Source organism: Mangifera indica, chromosome 1 (genome assembly GCF_011075055.1).
Source record: "Mangifera indica cultivar Alphonso chromosome 1, CATAS_Mindica_2.1, whole genome shotgun sequence".
In the NCBI taxonomy this organism is placed as follows: Eukaryota; Viridiplantae; Streptophyta; class Magnoliopsida; order Sapindales; family Anacardiaceae; genus Mangifera; species Mangifera indica.
The window spans coordinates 2,572,098-2,592,310 of NC_058137.1; the positions used below are offsets into that span (position 1 = coordinate 2,572,098).

Here is a 20,213-nt window from a genome sequence, read left to right on the forward strand (position 1 = left end):
TTATTCATATGTAAGTAACTACAGCGACATGCTCAACTAAATATACAAGGCTGGATTAGTTTTTTCACTCTAGATTTGGGGAAAAGATAATCTTCTACTCCTGTTTGAAAATGTAACACTTGCTTGCCAGACTAACCATTAAAGTTTGTAAACATGTTTAATTTTTTAATCTATCAATTATTTTTACAGTTTGACTTCCAATTTTGGGTAACAAATTTAGGCCAAATGTCAATTTCCCACGTAATGTTTTATGAAATGGTAATTTTTATCCTTAAAGTTAAAAAAAAATAATTTCACCCATGATTCATTTTGATTAAGAAATTCTATTTGGTTTTTCTTATTTTGTCTTTTTATTAAAATTACCAGAAACACTAAATATACATTGTCAAATTATCAATTTATTTTTATTAATTTAAAATTTTACCACTTAAATCTTAAAAAATATCAAAACTCTATCCAAAATATTATGTTTTGTTTAATTATTTAAAAATGTAACTATTATGTCTGAAACCATCCAAAGATATATTAAAAAATTTCAAAAATACTCTAAAATTGTTTTAAATTTTGAAAACCCCATAAAAATTTTTATTAACACCCTAACATTTCAAAGATTACAAATCACCTTCAAACACATCATTTTGAAAAGAAAAAATAAAGTATAAAAATCTATATGAATTGATTTTTTATCCTTGAAATTTACTAATAAAAGTAAATAACAAGTGAAATTTTGATTTTTTGAAAATTAAAAGTTGAGAATTCGTCATTTAAGCAAACCTTGAGTGGGCAATAGTCTTTTGGCCATTATTTTTACAGTTTGACTTACAAATTTGGGAAAAAAGTTCATTAATATCTCAAACAAAACAAGGGATGAATAAGTGGATTTTTAAAACATGGGGTGGGAAATGTGATTCAGATAATATAAAGACAAAAAAAGAAGCCACGTGAATCAAAGTGCTACAAACGGCGAGATATTCCAGAAGCATCACGTGACGGCTTACAGCTAGGTAATTCTCCGTAAGAATGAACTGTACATGCAGAGCAGAAGCCCCGTGAAGGCTTTCAAAATTTGAACCAATTCATTCATGTACCCCCCTTCTCCTCCCACCTCTTTCTCTTTCAAATTTAAATCAAATTCAATAAATGCCATCACTTATTGCTACATCCTGATGCGGTTATTTGTCATTATAGACTACGTTAACTCTCCCTTCTCATCTTCCATGGATTAAGCAAACTTGCAGTAAATAAGCTTTTAATGAATCTTAAACATTCAAGAATGGTTAAAGCTTGCAAATTGGCAACATGGGCATAATTAATTTCTCTCCTAGCCCTTGTTAATGTCTTACAGAGTAAAGACACAATCATCAATGTTTCAAGTAGGTAAAAGACTTTGAATTTAGTGAGTAATCTTATAATTACGGTAGTATTTAAGTTAAAAATTTAATTTTTATATGACTTTCAAAAGTTTCAAACTTGTACTTGAAAGAAAAAAAGAAACTTTGAAAATTGTTGGAAATGAGAAAAAAAAAAGTTGCCGTAAACAAAAACAAAGTGTGACTAACAAAAGGAGTACCTTTGGCTCTGCATATTACCCACCTGATATGGCTATAGCAAAAAAGAGCCAACTCTCTGTAAGTCTGACCTTGGATTTCCAACATTGATAGCTGCATTTCTGTCTTTGCAACAACAGATATTCTCCCCACAACAAGTTTTTCTTCTTTTTTTTTTTTAAAAAAAACATTTATTGCTTCACTTGTCTTCTTTTTAAAATTTTTGAAGGGTCAAATTCTGATCTGAGACTGAGTATCTGGGGAAGAAAGCAGCGAACTTTGCCATTTTAGTGTAAAAAAAGAAAATTATAGATTTGATCACTTCAGCTGCAGGCCAAAGAAGAAGAAAATGATTGCTACTACCGGCAAGGAAGTTGGGAAATTGAGGTGGCTTCTTCTAGTTCTCTTTGCTTAAGCATGTGTGAAAAGATAAAGAAATATTCACATTGTGATGCTGGTCTTTTTGTGTTGTTTTTTTGTTCTTTCAGTGAAACAAAGGTTGGAGCAAATGATAATCTGAGGACATTGGAGTGTCTGAGAGGAAGATTAATAGCAGAAAGACAAGCATCAAGGGCTGCAAATGATGATGCAGAACTGATGGGCATCAAGGTTTACTTATAACTTACACTTTATATTTTTATTGCAAGAAAAAATTTTGAGATTGTTGTTTGATTTATTGTGTTTCTTTGCATGAACTTCTTGACGGATACAGCTGATAGAGCTAGAAAATAAACTGAAACAAGAGATTAAACTGAGAGATAAAGCTGAAAAAAAGCTGAAATTTTTGAGGAAGAAGCTTGAGTCCTTAAAGATAGCATTTCCTTTGGATGAATCAGAGCAATCTAGTCCATCAGAAAACCCTGCACATTCTTGCCAATCGTCGACAAGCTCTTCAGGCCTCAAAGACATGGAAGAATCTGAATCCAAGCCGCAGATCACAACCCCAGAAATCTCAGAATCCATTTCATCTTATCAAAGCCATGGAAGTTCTTCCATTCAAGAGAATTCAGTTTCAGAAGATCCTCCGCATGAAATAACAATACACAAATCAAGTCCAGTTTGTCAAGATTCAGAGGCTGATAATCACAGGTACACTCCCATTCCACTTGCTCATTTATCTTATTAATTATTAATGGCTTAAGTTAATTAAAAATTGAGTCTTTGATAAAATTTGACAGCTCTAGAACCATGAAAACTTCAAAGGAAGCTGGGAATGAGAGTGATAAAGATGAAAATTATGTGGATAACTCAATGGCAATAGTTCCAGTGGCTTTCCCAAAGAAATCCCAGGAGAGAAATGAACTGAAGATAATGAGTGGAAGTGTTAAAGAGGCTCTTGATGCACTAAGGCTTGCCAGGGAAAGGATTCAAAATTCAATGGAAAGAAGACCTATGATTAGAGTTGGGCCTCTTTAAATTCATGCATGGTAATAGTAATAAGAATTTCATCTTTTAGATAGTAAAAAAGAAAGAAAGACCTTTGTTCTTTTAGCATTGAAGCTAAATGGCCAAGGTATAGATATGGTTAAGGTAATATTTGGATGAACAGATTGTTGGATGGGTAATTAATAAAAGTTATAGACTTTGTGCACTTCACAGAGAGCATGTGAAAGTTGTTCTGTATTGTCCATTTTGATGCCTGAAATTGGGTCCCCATTTTTGGTCTGACCTTCTTTTTCTGTGTTATCCATTGAATTTTAATTTTTGGATGTTGTTGCCATGGGTGGTAGACTCAAGGCCTCAGTTGTCTACATGCCTAAGTTTGAGGGCAAAAGCCAGAAATCAATAATGGCAACCTAGCCCTCACTGTTTAGGTGTAAATTTATTTGTATATAGAAATGGGTGTTAAAAAAAGTAACTTTTTGGGTGTAAATATTTTCATCCATTAACTAATACAAGTCAGAATAAGATGGTTATAGTGAAAAACTTAGACATTTTTTCATGGTTTACCTCATAAACATAAAAGTGCTATATATAATAACATATGCTATCTTTGTTGATAAATTGTATGAAGAAGAAAGATTGTGGAAGTATGGTTTCAAGTTAACAACAAATGATTAAAGTGGGATTACTTATTAAGTTAGAATCTTAAGTGTAAACTATAAAACTAAAATCTTACATAAGAGAGTATGAGATTTTGTTGTGGGATTTATATTATTTTGGGTTCTCTAATCTCAATAATTAGTTTTTGAAGTGTAATTCTCTTAAAATATATATCATTTGGTATCAGAGCCACCATTACGTCTCTTAATTACTATCGTGCAGGGCTGTAGAGTATGATAGTATGTTATGATCCTGAGTGTAAGATATGAAATTTGAATCTCATATCAAAATATAGCTTTCAGCACTCCAATCCCAACCAATTGGTTCTCTCAAGGTTTATCTGAGATATAAATTTGAGGATTGATTATTCAACCTGAAAAAATCAGTTTTGGGCCAAATAGAATTCGGGTCTTGGACAAGCCTAGACAAGAAAATTATTTATTAAGTTATTTGGTTCAAGTTTGAACAAAGGTTGTTCAAGTCAAAGGTCCAATAGGCTCAAAAATTCATTTTCAGAAGAGGTGTATCTATTAAGTTTTCAAACATATAAAGAGATTGTAAAAGAGTTTTTGTAGGTTTTTAAAGTTGTATAGAGGGTCAAAGTAGTCCTGAAACAGCCCCAAGCTCAAAAAATTTTAATGAACCGGGCCTAAAAAATTTTGAAGAATATATTTAGGCTAGGTGTATTCTTTAGTTCTCATCATTATTTTGGCCACTGTATGTTTTTCATGCAACTACATCACATGCATGTTTCCCCTTTACTCCCCCTTTTCCCTCTACACTTTTTTGTTTTTATAAAGCATTTGATTTCAAAGAGTAAAGATTATTGATGTCAATGGTGAAATCAAAAATTAATTTTTAGGTAAATATGAAATGGTGTAGAGTTAACATAAAAAATTGTCCACGAAAGAGAGCCAATGCATGGCCAAGAGTTAAAAGTTAGACAATAGGGTGGCAACTGGGCCCTGTGTGCTGGTGAAGAGTGACCAAGTTTTTTAATACATGCACTGCAACTCAACTTACTGCCATGTTTCACCGACTGGGTCTGTAAATTAATCAGATTTTTGCTTGTTTCCAGGACCATCTATTCCACAACCAAAAAAATTCCTACCACTCATCAGTTTCAGGAGCATTGATGCTTTGGATGAAGTGTTTACTCATTGGGTTGGATCGATGGCAACAAGAACCTGATCATTCTCTGCACTGAGATATCTATGAATCTCATTTCCAGGGGATAGCCTTTCAATTTCAGGATCTCCAACCCTTTTGGAAGTTTTCCCAGTGGGGTTACATCTATTTTCCATTATAGATTCATAAAATAATAAAGAAACAAAAAGCTCTAGTAGTGCAGATAGAGTTTTAGTTTAAACTGTAAACTAGTACATAACAGAAATTGGGAACTTTCTTATTTTTTACATTAAAAAGTAGATATAAGTGTAGCTTTGTAGACTCAGCTCTTACTTTTTTGGTGCTTATCTTTTGCTCCAAATAACCGCATTGATTAATTTACAGACCCAGCTGGTGAAACATGGGCAGTATGTTGAGTTGCAGTGCATGTACCAAAAAACTTGGCCACTCCTCAGCACACAGGGCACCCCATTCATGTTTAACTTTTAACTCTTAGCCATGTGTTTCTGTTCTTGCTGTTTAATTGGTAATTCAATAGCAGAATTTCGCTCAGTGAAGTCCTTTAGAATGTGGAATGTAACAAAAAGGTTATAAATTTAGTGAAAAAGAATGAAATAGAGGAGGAAAGAGTAGAAACTTGAAATGTCCATGAAAAGAGGATAAGATAAGTGGTGGTGTCTTATAAGCTCCTAAATCCATGGACAAGTTTGTAATATTTTGTTTTGTTTTCAGATTAGGGAGAAAAACACAGAAAATGAGTATTAAGATGAGCAAAAACTGCCTAAAATGGTGGGTTATTGCTAATAAAGGTTGAGAAAAACAAAATTTCATCCATGGAATTAAAAAGCTTAGAGGGACTCACTTGGTTTTAAAGACATGAAAAACAAGAACACAATCGAGAGAAACCAGAAAAAAGAAGAACAAAAATGTCAGTTTGTAATTAAAATCTCCTTTTTTCCCATCTTGGATCTCATCTGACAGCAAACTGAAGATCTTCTGCGAAATAACTCCAAACCATTATGTTATCCATTGCTCCCTTTGATCTCTCTGAACTCACACCCAACTGTGTCTTATATCAAACCTTTATGCTCTTTTACAGCTAAATCTTTTCCTTTTATGATGTCACAGAGGGAAGGACCAAACAGATTTTAAACCAGATTCAAGGTACACACCACCAGCAAATCTCCTATTCTCTGAACTACATAAAAACTATTGCCTTCTTGTCTCTAGATACACTTTTCACATCATTCAGCCCATACCCTTTTGGTCTTTTCTGAGAATTGGACTGATTAATCAGTGTATGGCTTTAGGGGGTATATAGTTTCAATTATTGTGGTTGTGACTTCAAAGTTGAAACATAAACATTGACCTTAGATTAATTGTGTTCTTGTTTCTTTTTCCTTTTAAGTTTTCATGAAAATTTGATTGATATAATTCTTAATTATATGTTATTATAAGGTATCAGTGAGAACTTGAAAATGGTTAAACCTTGTTGGAAATCATATTTCAAAAATGAGGATTCTGGTCGTGTTGATGGTTTGTTGTGGTTCAAGGATTTGGGACAATATATTTATGGTGAATTCCCAATGGCTATGATGCAAGCCAACAGTGTGTTGGAGGATCAAAGCCAACTGGAATCAGGGCCATTGAGTTCAAGAAATTCTGGTCCTCATGAAATGCTTGTTAGAGTATATGATGGACATGGAGGACCTGAGGCTGCAAGATTTATCAATGACAATCTCTTCTGCAATCTTCAGAGTATGTTGATCATAAAGTTTGAATAGTTCCTGCTTTCAGTTCCAATGAATTTTGACATGGGTGCTCAAGTTTGATGATCAAATACTTAACTCTTATCTTTCTGATTCCAGGGGTTGCATCTGAGCGTTGTGAAATATCAGAAAATGTTATAAGAAAGGCTTTCTCAGCAACTGAAGAAGGATTTCTCTCCCTGGTTAACCCAGAAGATCACTTTCTCATCTTTGCTTCTGATGGTCTGTAGGAGCATCTTAGCAATGAGCAGGCTGTCAACATTGTCCATCACTATCCACGGACTGTGAGTTCACTTTCTCTAATGATGGCTCAAACATGCCATTCCAAAAGCAACAAACTTGACTAAGTATTCTGTCAACTTTGATGCAGGGAATTGCAAAGAGACTGGTTAAAGCAGCACTAAAAGTAGCAGCGAGGAAAAGAGAAATGAGATACACACACCTGAAAAAGATTGATGGAAGAGTAAGAAGACATTTCCACGATGACATCACTGTGATAGTTGTAAATCTATATCCCAATTTGATTGACAGGAGCTTCAACCGCAGCTCACCCTTTTCAATAACAGGAGGCCTCACTTAATAATTCATTCTCTGCAAATTTCTAGAGTTGCAGACAATGGAATTTGTTCAGTTTTCTGGGAGATTTGTTGCTTTGGAACAACAGTCTCTTCTCCCTGGAGAAGCATGAGACATATAAGGTGGAGAAGAACTGACCAAATATGAGCCTTAAGGAGTTATTGAAATCTCCGTAGATATAAGTTTCTCTCATTTGAAGATGCAGCTTAATGCATTTTCATTATTGAGGCTCTGAAGTTTGATGAGTTTTTACTTGGAAATTATTTGGCAGTCGCAATACATTATGAAATATCAATTTCATTTGCTAGTTTCGGTTGTTCTTCCAAATTCTGCGTTTAAATATATCATCTCTACACCAACAAGCTCTTGCATTCCAACACAGTGGAATGTGCAATGCCTGAGCGTCTGGTTTTTTTAGTCACTCTTAGTCTAATCCAGGAATTTAAAAAACTAGCAAATATACCCAAAAGTGACAGAAATTAGGTAAAAGGATTAGGGCTAGATCCCAATTGAGTCAGCTCGGTTCAAATTCGTTTAATTTGAATTTAAGTCAAATTCGTACTAAAATATTTGGTTTGTTTTTTAAACCAAACTAAACTTGAGATAAAAGGTGTTCAATTTGAGTTCATGGTTAGAATCGATGATACAATTTCGTGGTTCAGTTCAATTTAAATTTATAACACAAATCGATAGTTTAAAATTTATAACTTGATTTGGCTCGAATTCATAGTTTTAATAAGTGGTTTTGTCTATTATTTAAATAAAAACAATTTCGTTTAAGGTTGAATTCAAACCGAGCCAAACTTGAGCTTGTTTCAGTGGAATCACACTTAAGCTCGCTTTAAAGGTGTTTTAGCTCAACTCGTATAAAAAAAGCAGAGCTCGAATCAAGCTTTGAAGTCTATTGATAATAAAACAACATCGTTTTAATACATATTAGTTAAAATAATGTTATTTTAGTCGATTTGTATTGAATTTTTTAGACTTGCAAGTTTTACGAGCCCAACGCCCTCAAGCTTGAAAATATTAAACTCTCAAGTTTGCGTCAAACTCATTTCAAACTCGTTTGAACTCAAACAAGTTCAATTTGAATCTAACCTTAACATCATTTTATAAATAAGTTACGAACACGAATAATAAATTCAAACCATGAGGATAGATTAGCTTTATTACCAGCCATGAGGTTTAGCGGTCGATTCGTTCTTCCATGGATGTTGTTGATCAATTATTTTATACAGAGAACTATGACCAAAACAGAGGAGGAAATCAAGCCCAAATATCAGAATCGAAGTCATTGAATTAGGAAAAGGGAAGTAGAACAAGAGAAGCCCAAAAGTTTTTAATTAAAAATAAGAATAATTTATTTAGTCTCTAATCTGCAACCACCCTCGAGCAATCCAGGGGACAGCTTTATCGTAAAATCCTGTTAAAAATGACCATTTCTTCCCAGTGTTTGAAGATTAAAAGGGCATTGACCATATTTGTGCTCAGCTAATTCGATAGCTTCATTCTTATAGCTAGGTAAATAACATTAATACCCTCATAAATTTTTCAAATAATAACAATTATGAATAGAAATTTAGATTTTTCCAAATTAACCGATGGAACTTTATTAATGAACTAAACCTTGGTGTAAATAAGTCTTTTGACCATGTTTAAAACTTGTCAAGAAATCTTCAAGCTTTGCTTTAAACACCATCAATCAATTACTTCTTGCTCAAATATGTGAGCATTTGGCATTTGATATTTAAGCTAGTGGGCAAAATCATGCATCACAAAACAAAAAACCATACGTGTATAAAAATAAACAGTAGATTCCCTCAGAGCAGTTCCCTAATATCCAAATAAAGACATCATGAACATCCATACAAGCTGGATGTCCATATACATCACAATAAAATCGACAAATGAAAAAAGAATACAAGAGCTTACACTACCAAACAAAACAAAAGCCAGCTATCATTGATGGAATCCTCTCCCAGCATCCTCCCTTGCAGATCGGTCAATTCTCCATGTGAAACCAAAGAAAATCAGCAAGGACCTCCCAAGTATTTACTTGTCTTAAAACATGAAAGAAAAATCAGAATTCTGAAGTACCGGACAAGCATGTTATTTCCACCTCAGAAACCAAACAAGAAATTTTTTAGTTTATTTTTTTAAGAAGGTAGACCAAGAAAATGAAAAGTATTTAACACATTTCAATAACTACATTCCTACAAGGTTTTTCATATGGCAGCCTTCCTTCGAATCAATTGAACCCCATTACACACCTCTCATGTTAAATTAATAGTAAACAGTAATTAGTAGATATGCCTTTTATTCTCCCCTACTCCAACACAACAGCAATTTCCCTGATAATGTGGCATCAAAACATAGAACACAGCAGCTCAAACCAATACACCATTCAGCCATGATTAGCACTAGTAAGTGCATGACATGGGACCACAAGACAAGACTCACCATTCCACCCTTTATATCTTTCATCATAGAAGGATTTTGATAGAAGCTTTCCTTTAAAGTAATATATAGAACAGCAAAAACCTAATCGATACACTACAGCTAAAAAGATAAAACAAAAGCACACCACAGAAACTTCAGTATCAAAACCTCTCTTAAAACATATTACTGTTCTAGAAATAACGACTATACTTGTTAACACAAATTATTAGTATCAAACATTGACCCTAGATCCTATTTTTCAGAACACTCACCAACAATAAGTCTATGAGCAATGACCAAACGAAATTAAATTGCATGCCAAGTCAGTCAGTCAAAACCAATCTTACATGATAAAAGCTTCCATTCTTTGATTCAGTTGAGAAAAACAAATACATGGTTCCCAGCAACTTATAAAGCAAAATAGTAAATTTAGAACCTCCTATCATAGGATCAAAAGATGTCAAGCCCATAATATCACTTCCTATGCCAGATTCACACACGCTACCAAAAACCCACTTCACAAGGATATTAGAGATTGCCCATGTCAAACATGTATCAAAAGAAGGCTGCCAAACTGGGCCAACTAGTCTCTAGGTAATTTCCTCAAATTACACACCTTTTTTTTTTTAAAAAAAAAAAGAAGAGAATAATGAAAAAAAGAGGAAAGTCCCAAGTCGGTACTTCAGAATTTCTGATATTCTCAGCAGATTTTAAGATAAGTAAATAGTAGAGGTAGATGATGATTACTCTAGGCCTCAGAAGGTAAACTGATATTCTAGCTGACTTATATGGGAGAAACTAACACAAAATCTTGTGTAAATGCCCTGCATAAACTTATCAATGTAGTAATGCAACTAGGAAGTAGAGATAGGTACAAAGCCACTGAGGGTATCACTGGAAGTTAGTAACCTAGACCTGCAATGAAAATTAAAAAAGGAAAATTATAACAGTTTATATAAAATATGCAACTACAAGAGCACATACTAGATCCACCCACCCAAACATAACATAAGCCAATATCATTCAAAAGTATAATCATAGATCAGTAGAATTAACAACAACAGTAAAGACAATAAAAAATGCCACACAAGCATTCTCAAAAGATACCCTAACATGCAAATTTGTAAGAGATTTTTTAGGCCCCTCCATCAGCATTGCCAGCAATAGCTGCCTTCTGAAACATAGAACAACAGAAATATTAGTATAAATCTGCATTTCAAAAGGCAAAATTACACAGCAGTTTCTGGTTCAAAGAAATTGCATGAAACAGTACACACAAAGATGGCCTTACTGGTTCACTATCCCTCTGACCATTTACTTGTGGCAGTGAACTAGATGGAGTTCCCGAAAAACTGCAAAAAGAATAACATCATCAGTTCTAACTTTCAAGCAAACACAAATGACCTGACTATAGCAATAAAGAGATTATAAAGCATTCATGAAATGATGCACCCACAGAAAAGGAGAGAAACATTATTTCATAGTAATTCATACCGAAGTGCCCTTGCTTTTCTTTTATCTTCCTCCAGAGAGTCTGGTTTGGAATATGGAGAAAATCTGGCAAGCCGAGCTTTCCTTTTTTCCTCCTCGTCACTAGCCAAAGTTGGCACAGGAAGCCCAAACCTGAAAAACCACAAACAGGATTAGCAAACAACAGAAAAGTAAAAAATGTAGCTTCAACTTTTCCCACCATATAAATTTAGCTTAGATCAAGACCTCTCTGCTCTAGCCTTTCTCTTCAACTCCTCAGATGTCTTTGATGCTTCTGAAGCACTGGTCTTGGTTGCAGTTCCAAACCTACACCACACAAACTTGAGTGCTTAGTAGAAGAGCAAGAAAATAAACGGTTGTGACAATACAGAGAAATTCTACTATTAATTACAAAACAAGATTCCTCAACACTTACAATACATTTAATCAATAAGATGGAAATCCGAGAAAACTAGGAGAATCAACACTTTCCACCATTATGTGTTAATATGACCCATATGCGTTTAAAAGTTAAAGTTGAATAAGTGTATATTTTTCAACTATTAAACAGTATAAAGACAAAATTACAAAATAAATAAACCCTACCAAGGTATCATCTGGTTCAATAACAACATGAAGCAGTTCAAGCATTCAAAATATAAGAAACACTTTCACCCCAAAACAATCCCGAAGGAGAATCAGAAATGTTACATCCATGGTCTGCATCAAGAACATAGCTAAATGGAAAAATGGAAAAGCATTCAAGCATAATAGTTGCTCTAAAATTACATTCTTAATTCTTTTGCCACTAAACTAAACAATATGAAAAATATCAATCCTCAATTACAAAACCAAAAGATGGACAGTACTACGTGATTCCTTACCTTTCTGCTCGAGAATTACGCTTTTCTTGCTCAGACAACTGAACAGACATACCGAAACGCTCGGCTCGGCGGATCTTTTTCTGAGTGTCGGTGACCGTAGCTACATCCCCGGATACCGGAGACACGGAAGCGACGATTGTTGTCTTGGATTCCTCACCGTTCTTCTTAACCCGGACGGTCACAGTGGAGACCGATGGCGCGGCGGGAGGATTTTGAGCACGATCTGTGGTGTCCCCGGTTTTTTTAGGGTTTTTCTCGCCTGAGGACGGTGCGGCGGTGGTGGTGGCGGTGTTGCCAGCGTCGAGTTTGTCTGTGTCGGTTGCCATCGAATTTGCGAGAGAAATGTAAAGCGTGAAGAGTACGAAGGACGAGACGAGATGTGAAGAGAATGCGTTGATGGGGTTTGTGTGAAACAGAAAATTAAAAGGTAAAGGTTGAGTGGGATATTTCAATGCAAAACGTGTTATTCGATTCTTTCTTGATATTTGTTCTCATCATTAATATTTTATTTTGAATCAAATTCTTACCTTTGAAAAATGAATTCCGACATTTTTGGCCTTTGGGGTAATTTTAAAACCTAATCTTTTCTTAATAATTTAGTAGATAAAATATAGAGTAATATCACATGATAAATAAATTGTAAAGATTTATTATACGATAACATTTAATTTAATAATTTTGAAGTTAAAAAAATTATATTATTGAATTATAAATTATTATTTTAATTTATATAAATAAATTTATACAATTTATATATAAATATAACTTTATTCTTTTTACACATATTTATTGGGTCTCGCATTTTTTGCTCTCCTAACATGATGTCTTTTCACACATATTTATTATGTCTTTGTTAAAATAAATACCATATATTATGCAACTTTTAAAGTACATAACTGCAGCAGAATTATAATAACCAATCTCACGAGAGGGCAGCGGCTATGGCCTATAATACTAATTTTCTCTTCCTCATTGTTTTTCACGTAGAACGCCACCGTTTCATGGCTCTTGCTGGACCATAGAGAGGATAAGATATATTAAAAATTAGGCGGCTCATTTCTGTGTTGCCAGTAAGAGGCTGAAATTACGCCATGGGATTGGCTTCGGTCATTTACAACAGCATTCAAGCTCCTCTCAAGTTCGACTCACAAGTGCTTAGGTTTTCACATCCAATTCAATCTCTCAAATCGAACACTCTTCAATTATTTCACTCTCGCTGTCACGCTCATTCATTATCTTCAGGTCTGTCTCTTCTCATCTTCTTTTTTAATTTTATTTATGAACCTAATTTTTGAGTGAGTTGTTTAATTTGACGCCGAATTTTGAATTTGCAGTTTGTCATAATCTTCGTGGCCGATATTCTCCTATTACTGTCTGTTCTAAAGGAACTGAGCAAGGGCACGATTTCTCTACTTCAGGTGGATTTCTTCTTTGTGAATGAATTATGAAGTTAACTAACAATCGATCATACTGGAAGAACACTGAGTGACAGTTATTTGTTAGTTGTTGCTAGGGAATAAATATTATTATGTACTATCTGGTTTATAGGCTGTAGCAGTTTCAATATTTTAAGCATTCTGTATGACAATCTTGGTATCATTTCAGAGATTCTAATTGTAATAATACACTGGTGAAATTGATTTGCAGAAAGTGAGAGGATCAGCACTCGGTCGTACGATAATATTAACAGCATTAACACGACTCACGCTTCTACTTCTGTAGGTAGTCCAGAGAAGCAAGTGGATGAACATGAAAGTTTTTCGTCATCTATTAAAACTGTTGCTTTTTGGGTGAGTTATACATGAATTTATTGTGACTGAATATTGGATATACAGATTCTGTCATTATCTAGATTAAAAACGATTTAGATGTTGATTCTTATAGGTGTGCACTGCAGTGGCATTTGGCCTTGGCGTGGGTTTAAAAGAAGGAGTTGGCAAGGCATCTGAGTTTTTTGCTGGGTATGCAGGTTTTTGAGTTGTTTATATTATATTTTAAGGGAGATAATCATAACAGAAAATTTTCCTTTAAGGAAGGTATTAGCCAGTTGGAATTATCTTTTACTACATTGTGCAATTTCATAAGTCTCTGGACATATTATGTAAATCTCGGAGGTGCGGGGATGAAGACGTCAGATGCTTATGTTTATATCATGTGTTTGGGGTTTTGTGTGACTCCTGCTTATTAATAAATGAAACACAGCATGAAAATATTTTGTAGCCTCGGAAATTCATTAATTTTTAGTAGAGGATCACTCACTTTTGATTTCCTCAATCAAGGACAAGATCATGTGTTGAGAGACCAAACAAGCAGACTTGGTTTTGGGTTGTCTTTAATGACAAACTTAAACCATACATTTTGATATGACCTAATGACAGTGTTGAAGACCTATGTCGGGGGCCAGTTTATTCGATAGTGGTGCTAGCCATTATACTAGTATTTTTTGTTTTCCTTTTTGGTGTATGTATTTTTATTGCTTTGCGCTCGCTGCAGACTTTTTAGTTTTTGGTCGGAAAATGAGCTTTGAGCTTCAAAAGTTATGCCCCTCAATTTATTGGTTGGAAAAATTAGTGCACTATATTATTTTAAACCAGCTACCTACATCATCTGTCCCTCTTAGAAGAGATGTTTTAGATTATTTCAGTTGGAGAGTGATGTATTCACATCACATATAGTTTTGACTATGAACTTTTTTTTTTAAAAGAACTGTTTCAACATCTCTGGTTTTCATAATGTTTGTTTGTTGACTTTACGTGTTATATTGAGTTTGTGTATGCCAGATGGCTCAAATTTTATTTCTCAAAGCTTGATTATTTCAACCAGAATGACCATTACAATGATTTCCAGGTATATCTTGGAGCAAAGTTTGTCAGTGGATAATCTGTTTGTCTTTGTTTTGGTATTCAAGTATTTCAAAGTGCCAGTCGTGTATCAGGTACTATTACCAACCTCTAATTTGCTTGTTGATAATTATCTAGCCCTTATCTTATGATTCTTACTAAAAAGGTTTTCAGTTTGGTTTCTTTATGCAAATATTTCTTGTCAATCCTTTGTGATGAAAAATTTGTTATGTTGCAAATATAGAATCGGGTGCTTTCTTATGGAATTGCTGGTGCTGTAATCTTTCGTCTGGCATTGATATTACTTGGGACAGCCACCCTCCAGGTAAATCCTATCTATACCTAGTTGTGTTTGCTCATATGCTTATGCTTTATCATCTGTCTGGTCCTTCCTGATATTTTGTCTTCTTGTTTTAGAGGTTTGAAGCAGTTAATCTACTATTGGCTGCAGTACTTCTATTCTCATCTGTCAAGGTGCCATTTTTCTTTTGTTGACATGTAACAACAATTAATGCAATGTTTCAATATTATATTCTCCATGGGTTGTTATAATTTTTCTACTGTTGAATGGATGTCCTCTTACAGTTATGGCTCGTAACTTCCTTTTTTATATCTGTTGAAGATTCAATGTATAGCAGCTCATAAATTCCTTTTTTATTTTGTGATAGCTATTTTCCAGTGAAGGTGATGACTCTGACCTATCTGACAATTTTATAGTGAAGACATGCCAAAGATTTATCCCCGTGACAGGTAACTTTTTTTTTTTTATAGATATTTATTTATATTTACGTTTCTTGAATTGTGAAAGTTGGTTTTATGAATGTCTGCCAAGGTTTGATTATTCAATATCTTAGTTTGAAATTTGAATTAAACAGCAATCAAAACTTTTAGGTGACCTTTCTTGAACCAAATAAAGTAAAGCCTTAGCTGATCATTTAGATGGGATAGGTTAGGCTTGGGAGAGCTTCATGGCATGTTGATGGCTCAGAATTGCATTCGGTAGCAATTTTACCTTATCAAAATTGAGTTTCATATATGCCACTATAAAAGGGCCAAAACCCTAGAGAGACATATCAGTGGGTTAGTAATTGCAATTTACAGGTTGTTGTAAACACTTTTAGGGTGCGTTTGGTTAAGGGTTTTTAAGATTACCTTGGTAATCTATTTTTTATTCCTTTGTTTGGTTTGTCAGTAATAAAATATTACAGTAATCTTCTATTACCAATGCTGACATGACAGGTAATATAGGTGGTAATCTGATTATCACCTTCACCTTAAGTATTTAAAGATTACTAAGGTAATCTTGAGTTTATTATAATTATATTATTATTTATTAATTTTTTTAGATAAAAATAAATTTATTTTAAATTAATATGACAAATAATATAAAAAATATTTTAAAATAATTATATTCAAGGACATTTAAGTAAAATAATTTACTAGTAATCTTTTATTACCTTTAACCAAACACAATAATTATTTATACCTATCAAATTTTATCAAACATAGTAATCATTTATACCCAGTAATCTTCTAAGTAATCTATCTTCAAGGTAATCTTTTTATTTTAGTAATCAAACATTACCCAAACCAAACGCCCCCTTAGAGAGATCAAACCTAGGAATAGACTTCATGGAGAGATAGCATTTGAGATTAAAGTTTGAGTGGTTTGTAATCTCATAATCCCATTTTCTAGGTTGCATTATCTAATTGAAATCAGTCTTTGTTTCTGTCATTATTCCCTTGACTTAATGGGGCACTTCTGTCAGTTCCAGAGAACATATTAAAAGCAGTTAAAGAACTTGTTGATTTAAATTGTATATTTAAAAGCTTGTATACATGATATTTTCTCCTGTCCCGTAAACTAGACAACTAAATACTTGGTTCTTTAACTAGAACGAACTCTGCTGTTTTTTCTGAAAGGCACTTATTTTGAATCATTGTTATATCTTTCATTGTCTGTCTTGAACAGTTTCCCATGATCTCTAATCACTTCCCCTCCAGAACCAGGAAAGAAATAGGGAAGAAAACCTAACACCAGCACTCATTTTTCTTTTATCTTAACACAATTGAATGGGAGTAACTGGTATAGAGAATATTATTAATTTGAAAAGATTGATCTGGTGGTTTATTGCACATCTTTAGCTTATATAGATTGCACAAGCATATTTCAGGTCCAATACTTGATATTCTCCTTTTCTTCCTGTTGCAGCTTATTATGACGCCAACCGATTTTTTACAAATCAGGATGGAATATGGAAAGTAAGTCATTAATAAGTACTTGTAAAAGTTCAGAATGCTACCCAGACCTTAGTAATGACATTGTAAATATTCAGCATATTGTATTTTTTATGTTCATTCTATGTTTTGTGTTCTGGTACTTCTATTTCATCTATCAGAGTATTAAAGTTCTTTAACTATGTTAAATTAATTTTATTTGATTTCTAACAGGCATCAAACATTTTGGGCAGGCCACACCATTGCTGCTTACAGTAGCGGTTATTGAACTCAGTGATATAGCATTTGCTGTAAGTTTTCTTCATCTGTCAACTACGTCTTGCACAGACACTTGCAACCACACACTTACAAAAAGAGCTCTTGGTTGCATTTTGCCAGTTGATTCTGCGAGTAAAACATTGATCAAATTTTGATTTCTTTTTAGGTTGACTCAATACCAGCTGTTTTTGGTGTTTCACGGGACCCATTCATAGTCTTTACGTCTAATCTCTTTGCCATCTTAGGTATAGCTGTTTCCTTTTCTAATTATAGATTTTAGCAACTCTCAGAAGTGCTCCTTATATCTCTTAAGATGATCGTTGTTTTTAAGGTGGAATTATCATGTGTTTATGTTAAATTTTATGCTCTCTCTCTCAATCACACACAAAAAGATTTTTGTCTTGTCAATCACCTCTGAAGTAAAATGCTCTTTATGCCACACAACTGCTTTTTTTTTTGTTTTTCCTCTTTAATTATTGCACAAATGTATTTTAACTGAAATTTGAAGATCTGTACTGGAGTATAGTTTTGTGTGTCTTATTAGAAAAGGATTTAATCGACATAGTTCTGGCCAATGCAGGCTTAAGATCCCTTTACACACTCATCTCTGAGGGTATGGCAGAGTTGGAATATTTACAGGTAATAAATTTGCTTTTCCCCTGTTACTAAATCCTATTGGCTTCTCACCACTGTACTAAAGATTGGGATTGAATATATAAATGCATGACTGAGGTTTAGTAATTGAAAATTTGAATTTAACTTTATTGGATTACTTCATGTCATATTGCTTAGTGCATTATTTCTTTTCTCCAATTAATTTTTTTTTGGCAAAATTACAGGGGATACACACACATTATTAGTCTTAAAAGCGATTTTGCCTGAGGTGTATAATAAGTCTTACAGGTTGTCTATATCAAACTTTATTTGCTGAGAATGTAGCTAACTATTTTGGCATTAAGACTCTATTAAGCCTTAGATTTAATGAACATTATATGTTGAAGGCATTTTTTTTTTCCTTTTCTTTTTGCTTCAAATATTTGGTGTCACTTGTTGTAGATGCATTACATCCATAGCAAATGGAAGGACAAAGATTGATCATGGTCATTATTATTTGTGTCTATAGATAATCTCTAAACGAGTCATAAGATGGTTATACAACATTATCTTTTAATAAGCACATGATTTCCATGTCAAAATCAAAAGTGGTATTCTTACAAGAAAAGATGAAAATACTGAGTTCTTACAACATATTCTCAATGCTCAAATTGTTGTTTTGAAATGCAGTATCATTATGTATTGGCCAGAATGGATGTATACTGATAGAACCCTTTTCTTGTCTATTGCTTTATCAGCCTTCTATTGCAGTTGTTCTCGGTTTCATTGGGTGTAAAATGATCTTGGATTTCTTTGGTGCGCTGCCTCTAATCATCAGTTCATCATATATATTATTTATTATTTTTTAACTTTTCATCCGAATTTGAAAAGGAAAACTGATCTTTTCCCACCTCTACCTGTAGGGTTTCATGTATCAACTGAGGCATCGCTTGGTTTTGTGGCAACAAGTCTTAGTGCTGGGGTGCTTTTGAGTCTAATGAAGAAGTCTGACTAGTTAAAGACCAAATTAAGCAGAGAGGAAGGTGAATTTAGTATCTGTCATTTTTCATTCTTTAGTATAATCCAAGCAGAGCAATAAAAAGTCTCTCTCTCGTTGTTCCTTCCCGATTTCAGTTACTTATGATGAAGGCCAGACTCTCCTCTCCCCTATATCTATTTGTCTTGGTTCTTTCCTTAGCAATACAGCCATCCTCCGTCTTTTTTTTTTTTTTTTTGATAAGTAAACTGTGGCCCAGAGTGAACAGATCCTGTTCAAGTAAGGTTGTACTCCGTCTTAATTATTTGGTCACTTTTAAGTTGTAAGACACCGATATAACACACATGCAAATAAATTAAAAAACTACCAGATATGAATGCCTTGTGCAGTACCTTAATTTTTATATGAAAGTCCCAAGCGATAGCATAGTATGTGTATAAAAATGCTATTATAGGAATGCCATGCTAAAAGTAGGCAGTTTTTTTTTGTTTAATTCTTTCTGCTGTGGGCACCAAGATTTTCCATTTCAGGTCATGGGTTTTTCTGTAAATTGTAGGTCTGTCAATTAGTTTAACATTAGCATCTTCAATAGTGAAGCCGTCATTAGGGTGAATAGAATTGTCACCTCTAATCTATCGCAGAAGACTCTTTCCCCTCGGCTTTGAAAACGTGTATTTTACTCCATTCGAACGTTATAATAATGTTAGATTAGGTTTTTTGACGACTCGTTATAATGTGAGAAGAAATGACAAAACGTCCTTTGGACATGTTCTGCAATTGATTTAGGAATTACCATCAATTACATCACAACTCATATATTATTTATTAGAATGGACGAGGAAAGAAATTAAAAATCAGAGGTATGGACAAGCGAGAAAGCATTGAGGATCATTAATATATGCTTATTTATCATCTTAATCAGTAGTTTTTTTAATTAAATTTTTTCGGTTAAATTAAAATAAAAGATGTGATTAAATGGAAAAGAACTCTTTTAACTGTCATCGCTGACGAATCATCAACGTATCAGCAACTGTGGAATTTTTTTCCTTGACTCTATTTGTTTAATGGCCAAAGGATTATTTTCCACTTAAGGTACATTGTATCCTCAAGTTTTTTCTTTTTAATTTTGAAAATCTTAAATACTCACTCATAAACAGTTAAAATTAACGGTAATAATTTTCAAATCGTTATTTTATCTATAATATTAAAAATATACTAAAATATAATCTTTTTTTGCTCTCCTAAACTTTAAAAATTAAAAGTTTTTTTTGCTAAATTTTAAAAAATAATAATTTTCCACTAGGATTTCGTTTCCAGATCTCCGATGCCATCTCCGACTCCATTGCTGGTGTTCTCTCCCTCCTGAAGTTTTCTCTCCCTCGAACTTCGTTTTCGTCTGGGAAGATAAAGAATTTTGTCTTCCAACGGGC

General features: G+C 33.6%; 4 protein-coding genes and 1 long non-coding RNA gene across 9 annotated transcripts; 4 read left to right on the forward strand and 1 right to left on the reverse strand.

Moving 5' to 3' along the window:
- The first annotated feature begins 1,472 nt into the window (after positions 1 to 1,472).
- LOC123216436 lies at positions 1,473 to 3,138 on the forward strand. Its single transcript, XM_044636844.1, has 5 exons — positions 1,473 to 1,628; positions 1,777 to 1,934; positions 2,036 to 2,156; positions 2,260 to 2,636; positions 2,726 to 3,138. The coding sequence occupies exons 2-5, from the start codon at positions 1,897 to 1,899 to the stop codon at positions 2,961 to 2,963; spliced, it is 774 nt and encodes a 257-aa protein (XP_044492779.1). The 5' UTR covers positions 1,473 to 1,628; positions 1,777 to 1,896; the 3' UTR covers positions 2,964 to 3,138.
- A 3,058-nt stretch (positions 3,139 to 6,196) lies between these two features.
- On the forward strand, positions 6,197 to 6,502 carry LOC123225192 (probable protein phosphatase 2C 48). The gene has a single exon (XM_044649096.1). The coding sequence runs from the start codon at positions 6,197 to 6,199 to the stop codon at positions 6,500 to 6,502; it is 306 nt and encodes a 101-aa protein (XP_044505031.1).
- A 166-nt stretch (positions 6,503 to 6,668) lies between these two features.
- LOC123195996 lies at positions 6,669 to 7,370 on the forward strand. The gene is made up of 2 exons (XR_006497555.1): positions 6,669 to 6,771; positions 6,858 to 7,370. It is a non-coding gene; the product is annotated as an uncharacterized LOC123195996 (long non-coding RNA).
- Positions 7,371 to 8,857: 1,487 nt separating this feature from the next.
- LOC123225942 (protein MODIFIER OF SNC1 11-like) lies at positions 8,858 to 12,335 on the reverse strand. The gene is made up of 6 exons (XM_044650325.1): positions 11,857 to 12,335; positions 11,219 to 11,299; positions 10,997 to 11,125; positions 10,794 to 10,854; positions 10,610 to 10,676; positions 8,858 to 10,417 (listed from the first exon to the last, which is right to left on the reverse strand). The coding sequence occupies exons 1-5, from the start codon at positions 12,180 to 12,182 to the stop codon at positions 10,638 to 10,640; spliced, it is 636 nt and encodes a 211-aa protein (XP_044506260.1). The 5' UTR covers positions 12,183 to 12,335; the 3' UTR covers positions 8,858 to 10,417; positions 10,610 to 10,637.
- Positions 12,336 to 12,772: 437 nt separating this feature from the next.
- LOC123229108 (thylakoid membrane protein TERC, chloroplastic) lies at positions 12,773 to 19,186 on the forward strand. Of its 5 annotated transcripts, none has more exons than XR_006504804.1 (15): positions 12,773 to 13,098; positions 13,191 to 13,274; positions 13,504 to 13,646; positions 13,741 to 13,817; positions 14,704 to 14,791; positions 14,941 to 15,021; positions 15,114 to 15,170; positions 15,365 to 15,446; positions 16,909 to 16,958; positions 17,168 to 17,224; positions 17,359 to 17,437; positions 17,773 to 17,831; positions 18,032 to 18,095; positions 18,545 to 18,602; positions 18,710 to 18,824. XR_006504804.1 is itself a non-coding variant. In XM_044654694.1 (15 exons), the coding sequence occupies exons 1-14, from the start codon at positions 12,948 to 12,950 to the stop codon at positions 18,799 to 18,801; spliced, it is 1,158 nt and encodes a 385-aa protein (XP_044510629.1). In that variant the 5' UTR covers positions 12,774 to 12,947; the 3' UTR covers positions 18,802 to 18,829; positions 18,921 to 19,186. The 5 variants fall into 5 exon arrangements, 3 of the variants coding, with proteins under 3 accessions (XP_044510638.1, XP_044510648.1, XP_044510629.1); XM_044654694.1 differs by lacking the exon at positions 18,032 to 18,095 and adding an exon at positions 18,921 to 19,186 and having other exon boundaries at positions 12,774 to 13,098; positions 18,710 to 18,829; XM_044654703.1 differs by lacking the exon at positions 18,032 to 18,095 and having other exon boundaries at positions 13,579 to 13,646; positions 18,710 to 19,186.
- Positions 19,187 to 20,213: the final 1,027 nt, after the last annotated feature.